This window comes from Phyllostomus discolor, chromosome 4 (genome assembly GCF_004126475.2).
Source record: "Phyllostomus discolor isolate MPI-MPIP mPhyDis1 chromosome 4, mPhyDis1.pri.v3, whole genome shotgun sequence".
Taxonomy (NCBI): Eukaryota; Metazoa; Chordata; class Mammalia; order Chiroptera; family Phyllostomidae; genus Phyllostomus; species Phyllostomus discolor.
Genome location: NC_040906.2, coordinates 195,622,763 through 195,633,876, shown reverse-complemented (window position 1 = coordinate 195,633,876; position 11,114 = coordinate 195,622,763). Strand labels below are relative to the sequence as shown.

The following is an 11,114-nucleotide window of genomic DNA, read 5'->3' as shown; positions in this document are numbered from 1 at the left end:
GAAGATCTATTGCTGCTAGACTGGGTATTCAAACATAAAACCTTAATATGAATTTTTCAGACAATAAACTTGAAGTGTCCTCAAGGTGTAGGCGAGAAACTGAATGTGTGATGCTCTCCAGTGTAAAGCACCAAGGAACAGCAGACCTGTGTGTCAAGATGAAAAATGTGTATTCTATCTAAAGGCCTAAATTCAGTTTCTTTTTTTTAAAGATTTTATTTATTTACTTTTAGAGAAATGGGAAGGGAGGGAGAAAGAAAGGGAGAGAAACATCAATGTGTGGTTGCCTGTCGTGTGCCCCCCACTGGGGACCTGGCCCGCAACCCAGGCATGTGCCCTGACTGGGAATTGAACTGGTAACCCTTTGGTTCACAGGCCCATGCTCAATCCACTGAGCCACACCATCCAGGGCTAAATTCAGTTTTTTAAGTGCACTGTGCTGACCAGCAAAGCATATCTGTAAGAAGACCAGTTAGGAAGCCATACTTTACAGAAGCCCTTTCTAATCTCCACAATGATTTCCTAGTTCATACAGACGAGTCCCCTGCAAAGATGCATCTTACTGCCCCTCCGTTTGAACCAGTATACACAGACAGATACAGACAGACTGCGGTTTGAATAAAAGTGTTTGCCAGTTGCAGTTACTTAGATCTTCCTAAAGAATCTCTAAGAGAGGGAAATTACTTCCTTCTGAGGGAGAAAACTGGTAGTGGACTGCGAGGCATTTAGGAAAGAGCCTTGTTACTGCACTCCCAAGAAACAGCTGCAAAGAAAAAGCCCGATGGTGAGCAGGTTCCCTCGGACTGATGAACTTCAGTAAGAGACCAAAGCTGCTGAGACATTCTTGTAGTAGTTCCCTCTGGTGGCAAAAATTGGGAACTCGCAACTGTATGGAGAATGCACAAGAACTCCTGAGCAGATACAAAAACACTACGGAAATACAGTCTTTTCATGCTTGTTCCGATGAGGTGATTTTTGTGTAAAGGCCTGTTTGGCAGACATACCTCATGAGCATGTTTAGAAAACGAGTCCGCGCTGGACAGCATCGCCGCGGTTCGTTCCTCCAGGTCGCCCAGCTTCTGCCCTCGCTCATCCAGCGCCAGCCGGGCTCGGGCCAGCTCACCCACGACTCCGGACGCCGCTCCTTTCACGCCCTCGATGCCCCCGGGGCCAGGGATGTGCTGCGCAAGACTCCTCGAAGCCTTTCCTGAGGAAGATTCTCCAACTGGATGAATTGATAAGCGAAAGAGTGACTCAAACAATGGAAATTTTACTAATGTAAAACCCTGCCAACTGATACAATTTTTACACTGAATGACAATATAACTGAAATATTTATATATTTCACTTTATAATTAATACATGTTTTCTTTTAGCATATAGTTTTAAGTTTTACATACTTTTTCAAACATGCAAAACACAGTGCACACTATAAACGTTGGACTCCATGCACAACAGGACTTGTGCAAAGAAGGGACTGGTCATTATTTATTGAAATGAACACTGGGTATACAGATACCAGTTTGTATAACAGTAAAAACTGCTAGGTGCAGGAAAAAACGGAAGGTAAATTAATTTAAAGATATTTAAATAAAGTACATAGATTTAAATTTAAATATTCAGATTTAATTGAGCTTATTTACTCCACACTGTCTCTTACTTAAAATACTATGCTTAGGCTTGGAAGAAAAACGAAGAACTTATTCAGTATTCTATTTTAGGCTCCAAAAGTTAGATATGGTACATCCCTTTCTTTCTCTCCATTTGCCTTGTCACTTACTAAAGATCAAATGTTTCCTTCAAAAGATCTCGGGTATTCACAGCGTCCCTTCCCTTGTTACCCAGACCCTCACTGCCTGAGCAGCTGAAGTACCGCAAGTCAAACTCTGTGAAAGGCTGCTGTCCCATTCCCTCTCCCCCCAGCACTGACTTCTTTCTTTAGAAATATACTTCACATACCACGAAACTTGCTCCTCGACAATTCACTAATTTTTAGTTTAGTCAAAAGGTCATGCAACCATCACCAGTATCTATTCCTGAGCATTTTCATCACTACAAAAAAACACCCCAACTTTATCAGCAACCGATTTTCACTTTCCTTCTTCTCAGCCCTTGGCACTCAATTCTCTCCTCTATTTTCACATTCTAATATCTCACATAAACGGATTCATACAGCGTGCAGCACCTGGGGCCTGGCTCCTTTCGTGTGAAAGACGTTGTCAAGGTTCAACCATGTCATGGGATGCAACAGTACTTCGCCCACTTAAAGGCTGACAATACTCCACTGCACAAACAGACGACACTGTGTTCAGGCACCCATCAGCTGATGGGCGTTTTGAGTTGTCTTCTCTTTTTGGCTATTACAGATAATGCTGATACGGATATTTGCACCACTTTTGTGTGAACATGTTTTCAGTTCTCTTGGGTATATACCTAGGAGCGTAATTGTTGGGTCACATAACTTTGACTTTTTGAGGAACTGCCGAAATTTTTCCGAGTTTACAGCATTTTACATTTTCATTGGCCATGTATGAAGAGGTTTCAATTTTTCCACATTCTCAAGAGCATTTGTCAGTACACACCGCTTTGATTACAGCCATCCAGAAAGTGCAAAGTGGTAGTTCACTGTGGTTTTGATTTGCATTTTCCTAATGACAAATGATGTTCAGCATCTTCTCACGTGTTTATTGGCCACCTGTATGTTTCCTTTGGACAAAAACTCAATCCCTTTGCACACTTAAAAACCGAACTATTTGTCTTTTTATTGCTGAGTTGTAAGAGTCCTGTAAGAGTTCCTTATACATTCTGGATAGTAGACTCTTATCAGATATATGATTAGCAAATATTTTACCGTATTCTGTGGGTTGTCCTTTCACTTGATGGTGTTCTTTGGCTTTAAATTTTAAAGAAATCCAATTATTTTTTTTTCCTCAGTTGCCTGTGATTTAGGTGTCATATCTGAGAACCATCACCTAATCTAAGGTCACAAAGACTTATACCTATACTTTTCTTCTAAGAGTTGTATCGTTTCAGCTCTCGACATTGAGGTCTTTGACCCATTCGGAGTTCATTTTTGTGTATGGTCTGAGGTCACGGTCCAACCTGACTCTTCTGCATGTGGTTGCCCAGGTGCCCCAACACTCTCTGTTGAAAAGACCATTCTTTCACCACTGGAATGTCATGACATCCCTGTAGAGAATCCACTGGCCAAACACAGATGAGCTTGTTTCTGGACTCTCAGTTCTATTCCCCTCGTCTAGGTACCCATCGTCGTGCCAGGAGCACACTACCTTGATGTTTACAGATGTGTGGTAGCTTCAGAAATTGAAATGTGAGTCCTCCATCTTCTTGCTCCTTTTTTAAGATTTGTGTGTGTGTGTGTGTGTGTGTGTGTGTGTGTCCATATTGGATCATTTTAATTCCTGCATGAATTTTAGACACAGCTTGTTTCTTTGTTCAAAAACCCAGCTGGGATTTTGACAGGCATTATGTGAATGTACAGATTAATTTGTACAGGTCAATGTTGCTTCTTTATATGCATATGTACACACATACCATGAGACTTTGCTTTAGTTTATAAAGATTATATAATTATATTTATGTATTTATTACTTTCTTTCCAAAGCACTATTTCCTATCTTTTCTGACACTCTATCAAGGATTAATTTTTCTCTTTTTCATCCTTTACAGTTCTTCTGAGAGTGGTGGGAAGGCTTATTTTATTTCTCCATTTGTCTAAAAATGTCTCATTCTTGACAGATACTTTGAGTATAGAATTCTAGATTAAGTATTATCTTCTGTCAATGTACAGAATCATACTGGCTGTTGAGAAGACAGTCTTCTTCTTGTTAAAAGGTATACCATATATACTATATAGTATAGTATATATAACATATGAATTATATATTCATGTAATATATCTAGCTGTGAATTTATAACAAACTATCCTCCTTGGAATTCAACAGGTTTCTTGAACATGTGAACAGGTATCTTCTACCAATTCTGAAAAATGTCTAAGCATATTTCTTCATATATAGTTCTTCTTCATATTCTTTCCTATTTCTTTCTTGAGAAGGTCTAAATATATATTAGATCTTCTCCCTGCAGCTTCTATTTCTTTAATCTTCTCTGTTTTTACATCATTTGCTTCTCTGTGCTACACTCTGGATGGTTTATTTGGGCCAATCTTTAATTTATGTAATTCTCCATCAGTTTCATCTAATTTGTGGTCAAATTCATCCACTAAGTTTTTAATTTTGGTTTTTGAGTATTTTAGTTCTCCAATTTCACTTTAGTTTTTTATACATTTGTTGTCATGATTTTTAAAGGTTTTAGTTACTTGACGAATTGTTCAGGCATGGTACTTACCCTCTTGAACATAATGTGCTAATTGTTTTGTAGTCTCTATCTGATAACTGAAGTATTTAAAGTACCTATTATTCTCACTGCCTTTTCTGTTTTATTGATTATAGTGTTTATTTCTAGGGTTCCTGGTTATTTATGACTAGTATTTGAAAAATTATTTCTAGAAATCGTTTGAGTACATGGACACGTCATCTTCCTTTGCAGAACACTTTCATTGGCTTCTGCCATGTGCTGGGGACTTGAGGAGTCTGCAAAAATCTTAACTAGTTGGAAGTTTTTTGGCCATTCAGGTCATCTGAAGCTGAGTGGAAAGCCTGTGTGTGTGTGTGTGTGTGTGTGTTGTGCGCGCACGGGCACACACACTGCTGATTTACTTCCAGTCCATCTTACTCTTCAGGCGTGACCCTCTGGCATCCTTGAGAAGAGGGGGATTGTTTATCAGTGTCCCCACCCTTGTCAGTCTGGGACCCCATCTTGCTAGTCCTAACCCAGTTTAGTATCTCAGCCTCCCACAGCAGATTCTCAAGACACTTCAGAATAAAAGCGGCCTCCGGTTGCCAAGCTCACCACTCTGGGTTCCCGCTCTTCCCAGGGGTGCTGTCCTTACTATATTGTTAGCTCTTTGGTGTTTCCAAACATCTGAACATGTTGTTTTTAAAGTTTGTGTTATTATCCTCAGTAAGATGGTTATTCCAAACTATCAGTCCTCCATGACCTGCACAGTCTTCATTTTTTAAAATGAATTAAAACTGACTAATCCTCATTCATCTAGGTAAGTTTTTAAAAATAACATTGTACTGCACTGCTTATTACTGGTATTTAATCTTACAGTCTTTTCTAATTAAACACAAATACAAAGTTCTAAAATATTTTAGGAAAATAAGAGAATAAAAGAAAAGGAATTCAAGTATAGGAAATAGCTCCTACTACTTGAAAAACAAGTCAAATATTCATTGATTCATTAGATTACTCAAAGAGCAACTTCTAATGTGTTCATTCCCGTTATGTGGAAGGTAGTAAATGAGCCAGATTTTCTTATTTTAAATAAGCTTCTAGTGCAATGAGAATAGTTCTGGAGACTTCATAAGATGCAATAAACGCTTAAGTAAAAACTTTTCCAAAATTAAGGTCATTGGTTAGAGGTCCTCAGTTAAAATAATAATGATCACAGTTAATAAAAATACTTTCTAAACTATTCATGTCAAGCTGTGAAATACTCATTTTAGCTGCCTGAAACTATTCTGATTTTGGTTCCTTGAGTAAAATAATCCCCTGAATTGCGTTAGAGCAACAGAAAATAATATCATGTATTTTGCTAAAACATGGATATGTTCATTGTTGTGACAAAGGTGAAATAATATATACAAGTAAAAAATTATACAGCTTGAATGTTTGTTTTAAGATAATATTACAAATTAGATAAATCAACTTACACAGTTCTTCTCTGTCAAGAGATTGTGCACCACCTCCAAATAAGCCTTTAAAGAATCCCCTGTTTGGTGCTTCGGGTGTCTCTACAGGAGTGAAGAGTTCACCCAGCATTTCCTTTAAAATCAAACACATTGTAATTGTTAAAGTTTCAGGAAACTAAATTGTGACTCACAAAACCATCACTGTTAACTCTTTAACTTAAGCTTTTAACATTACCTGTTGAGGTTCACAAATAATTAAGAGCACATTTCAAATGATCCCACCCAAGGCGCACCGACTTAGTCCAACAGTAAGTTATTAAAACTAATCTGACTTTGACTGACTTGCTGCTGTTGCTACTTTGGCTGGATTATCTTCCTTACATTTCAAGCAAAGATGATATTCCTGCTTAAACCGGAAGAAGACTCCAATCTTTGATAAAATTTTCACACAACTTTTATTATCATTAAGAATTGGTAACTTGATTGATAATTAGCTTTTCCTACATTAGAAAGAAGAAAAGTTAATACCAAGATAAAAGTCTAGTGTGATGATGAAATGCAGTCTTGAAGTTACCACCTTCAGCTGAGTCAAAAAATTAATAATTCAGAAAGACACACTGACTTATATTTTCATAAACATATGCTAGGAAGACAATTATGCCAACACAGACATGGAATTTCAGAAATATGGCTGAGAGATGGGAAGGCTTCTTTCTATATTGTCAGTTTTTTGAATTACTGTTCGTGTTCTACTAAGCACCGAATGATAAAAGTTGGAGACAAGAAAGGTTACTAACATGTTACTGACTTTGTAGATAACTCATAGAGAGGAAAAAGGACAGTAGTGACTCTATTTCCAAGGCTGCTCTGAAGAGCTTTAGAAGCAAAATAAAAGTACAGTGAGGCTGTGGGGTTACATTTCTGCCCAATGACAAGCAGCCACTGTATAAAACAAACACACAGTCTAGGTTCCCGGTACCGGTCCTGCTGTGCTCTGGTATTACATTACACTGGAGCTAAAGTATTTTTTTTTTTTTTAGTTTCTTCCTGAGGGCTGGACTAAAAAGTTCAGAAATAGAACTAGTATTATTTCTTCCTAAATGTTTACAGAATTCACTAGTGAAGTTGTCTGGGCCTGAAATATTCTTTGTCCAAGGTCTCTAACCTCAATTTCAGTTAATTCAACAGATACAGCAGGTGATCTCAGGTGATCTATTTTTTCTTAGTGAGTTTTGGTCATATGGGGCTCAGAGGAAATTTGTCTATTTGCATTTACGATCTACTTTTTAAGTTTATTGTTATACTTCCATTTTAATATTTGTAGAACCTATAACAATGCCACTTCAATCATTCTTGACATTGATGATTTGTAACTTCTCTTCATAATCAGTCTGACTTGAAATCAGTATCAATTTTTATTGGTTTTAGAGCTCAAGCTTTTGGTTTCACTGATGTTCTTCTACTGTTTCCCTGTTTTCAACTTCACTGATTCCACTTAAATATTATTTTTCTTTACCCCGCGGGCTTTGGGTTTAACTTGTTCTTCATTTTCTATTTCTTAAGGTGGAATCTGAGGGAATGGATTTGATGAGAATTTCTTTTCTAATATGTTTCAGTGTTATGAATTTGGTAAGTTTAAATACTCAGTTGCTTTTTCTATTGTTAAACTTTCAAGTTACCTAATCTTTTCTTCTATATTGTATAACCTGTTATAATTCCACCCAACATACTCTTCATTTCAAACACTGTTTTTTACCCCTAGATGTTCAATTGTGGTCTCTTATAGCTTTCATGTCTTCACTTTTTGAACATAAAGAATACAGGTATAACTGTTTTAATGTTCTCCTGTACTAATTTTAACATCTGTGTCAGTTCTGGCTTTGTCTCTATTGGCTGATTATCCTTCTCTAATGGTCTTGTTTCCTGTCTCCTTGCAGGAAATCGGACTGGATGCCAGGCATTCACCTTGTTGGGTGCTAGATGTTTTTTACTTCTTCTGAGTCATCTTGAGCTTTATTCTAGGATACTAGAAAAGAGTTTGACCCTTTTGGGTCTTGCTTTGAGATGTGTTAGGTAGGCCTGGGGCACTTCTCAGTTTTAAGGTTAATTATTCCTCACTAGAGAGCCCAGCACTTTTTTTTTTTCACTAATATACATCCACTCACTCTGCAGAAAGTTCCAAGAACAAGCGCTTTTCTGTTGGCGAGCACAGCTTTCCTAAATCACATGGGAGCAGCTCTCCCTCACACCAGGGAAACAACTGTGTGCTTGCAACACACACAAGTAAGGGGGTAGGAAAAGTAAACATACTAAGATCTAACTTGTTCCTGGGAAACTCGTAACAACTGCAAAACCAAAAAAAATCAGAGGAAAGGTATAAACAATCATCTAACCACACACACCTTTTAAAAAAGTACTTTTCATAAACATAGCATTGAGCTATAAAGTTAACCTAAATGACTGAACAAAGATTTGTAAGAAGTATACAAATATTCGTATTTTTGAGATTTTGAAAAAGTGGACATCATGGAAATAAATTTCCATTTCTAGTCCCAGCTACAAGATAAAACTGGTACCATTGTAAGAAATGTTTAAATGGAAGGAAAGAGAGAACCTCTGGCCTCAGAGCCAGCACACTGCCCCCACTACATCCCATACTGCTGCCCTGGCTTTACCTCCAGCCCTTCGGCAGTCTGCCACGGGCATGATTTTCTCTCACCGTGTTCCCTTCAGCGGAGCATCTGGACTCCCAGCTACCTAGAGAGCCGAGAACCTCAGCGGTCTACCCTATTCCCTTTTGAAGCAGGCTGAATAACGGCCATCGGAAGACATCTCGATTCTCATCCCTGGAGCCTATAAATGTCACCTTGCAATATGTGATTTGATTTGATACAGATTTTTGATGAAGCATTTTACCATGGGGAAATTATCCAGGGTTATTTTGAGTGGATGAGTCCTAAATCCAATTGCAAGTGTCCTTGTACAAGAGACGGGCAGAATGGAACCTGACACACACGGAAGGGGAGGCGGAGAGTAGAGGAGCACAACCACCCGTCAGAGAATGTCCGAGAAGATGGAAGAAACAAGGAACGGATTCTCCTCTGGAGTCTCCGGAGGGAGCACGGCCCTGCCAAGGCCTTGACTTTGGCTCAGTGAAAATTATTTTGCACTCTCGGCTTCCAGAAATTTGAAAGAATAAATGTGAAATGATAAATTTATCTGAAAGGATAAATTTATGTTGTTTCTAGCCACCAAGTTTATGATGGTCCATTACATCGGTCCCAGACCTAATACACTTGGAAATCATCAGTATTTTTCAGTCTGGCTGCCGGGAACCGGCTCTGCTCCTGGCCCTGGCACCGGGGAACAGTTGCCTCTCACCCTCCAACCCTTTCAGGGGCCTCCCTCCCCGGCCAGAGAGGCCGCCTCCACAGAGGGGCTGAAGAGTGCGTCACTGAGCACGCGTGGGGGACCCTCTGCGGGCCGCCCGAGTTCCCTCTCTGCTTCTCTGTCCCAAGAACTCTGACCTCTGACTGTCAGACTGGGCTTTGGGAGGACACTATAAGGGGCCGCAGAAAACAGACTGACCCTGAAGAAACCACAGGAGTAGTTTTGCTGTTTACCTGAAGGTTTTCACAGGTCTCTTGGCTGTACGTGAGCCTCTGGATCTCCGTGGGCGAAACGAGATACAGCGCCTGCCCGTTGTTGGTGAAGCAGAACGTTCTGGCTATCCGCATGTTTGTGAGGGGCAGGTAATACACGTCCAACAGGGGCCTTAAGCTTGGCAAACTTGAGGAAAAAGTGAACAACTTGTTAATAATGAACAAGGCAGGTTTTAATCCCAAACAAGTTGTTACAGAAGAAAAAAGCGCCAGGGGCCTCGTGAACCTCATGACTGAGTGCACGCCAGTGGGAGACAAAACTGACTTGTGCCCCTCAAAGGTGTGCTTGCTGTTAACTTTAAAGCTGGATTCTCAGTTCATAAGACTGTAAACACATGATTTATTTCAAAACTAATATAATTCTTTCATATGTTTTGAGGCAGGAAATGCTTGCTGTGTTTTAAAAAAACCGAAGTCTCACCTGAAAGCCATAATGTGTCCATTGGCACAGAAACACGCGAGGCAGACGCTGTTACTCAGCGCCACGATGTCTCCACGGAGAACAAACGAGGTCTCCGTGATGTTCTGCTTGTACGCACAGTTCTGAGTTGGCAGTGAGATCACTTTTGCTTGCTTTTCAGAACATATCACTGCATACTGGTTTTCACTGATTTCCTGAGACGAGGAAGGGGACACAGAGACCGGCCGTCTTTTTTTCGATTTCTCCTTTTCATCTTTTTCTTCGGGAACGTTGTGTTCTCTCCAGGATTCATAAGCAGGGGGCACTAAGCAGCCCGCGGTGTCCAGGAAAGCCATTCTCAAGATCGCCCCTTTTAACCTCAATATAGTACCTAAAATATGGAGATCCCATAGATAACGAATATGTTAATCCACACAGTAAATGTGTTGATTCCAACTCAGACACCAAATAGATACTCAAAATATGCACATTGGATACTAAGCTGAAATTGTTTACTGGCTTACCGACAGGATCCCAACCTCAGATATCTGAATCTGGAAAAAGATATGGATAGTACTTGTCCCAATACAGGTAAGTGCCACCAAACAGATAAATGTGGAATGTCACGAACTGTGTCTTTTCTCACATCTGACAGATGTACTGCCAGCAAGCACGAAAGCAAGGAGATGGTGTCTAGAACTGAGCTGCCCCAAGTCGTGGCCACCAGCCACGTGTGGCCACAGGGCGTCTGAAGTGTGCCTTGCCCACACGGTGGCATGCTCTGAGACGAAAACACAGACCGATGTGAAGCCACAATACAAACAAAATTAAAAGTAAAGTACCTCGGTGATTTAAAAATACTGATCCCAAGCTGAAAAGTATTTTGAATATATTAGACCAAATAAAATGTTACTAAAATTACCTTGACCTGTTTTTTACTTTTTTTAAAATGGCTACTGGAAAACTGAAAATTCTGTATGTGGCTCACACTGCATTGTGAATGGACAGCAAATCATCTACAGGGCCGATAGGAAAAAAAATCCACATATTTCTAAACATTTCTTCAAAAATCATAATTTCCTTTTAAACTATTAACCAGTAAATGTCAAATACATTCACGGTATTATTTTGGTTAACTTATAAGTCTTAATTTAGGTGTGATATTTCTTTACTTGTTTTAATTAATGGGACCCACCTTTTCCCCCAGCCCCATATCCTTGAAAATGTAAATGCTTTATACTCATTTCTAAGTAAGCTGAAAGAGTATTAATATCA

General features: G+C 39.4%; 1 protein-coding gene across 7 annotated transcripts in view; it reads right to left on the bottom strand.

Annotated features, from left to right (window-relative positions):
* Positions 1–11,114, bottom strand: part of STXBP5 (syntaxin binding protein 5) — a 131,351-nt gene that overhangs the window by 6,788 nt on the left and 113,449 nt on the right. For all 7 annotated transcript variants that reach the window (XM_036024858.1, XM_028508813.2, XM_036024859.1 and 4 more), the window contains 4 exons: positions 9,861–10,230; positions 9,401–9,566; positions 5,799–5,910; positions 1,005–1,225 (listed from right to left, as the gene is read on the bottom strand). In XM_036024858.1, coding sequence (XP_035880751.1) covers positions 1,005–1,225; positions 5,799–5,910; positions 9,401–9,566; positions 9,861–10,230 — 869 coding nt within the window. The remainder of the gene's footprint in view (positions 1–1,004; positions 1,226–5,798; positions 5,911–9,400; positions 9,567–9,860; positions 10,231–11,114) is intronic.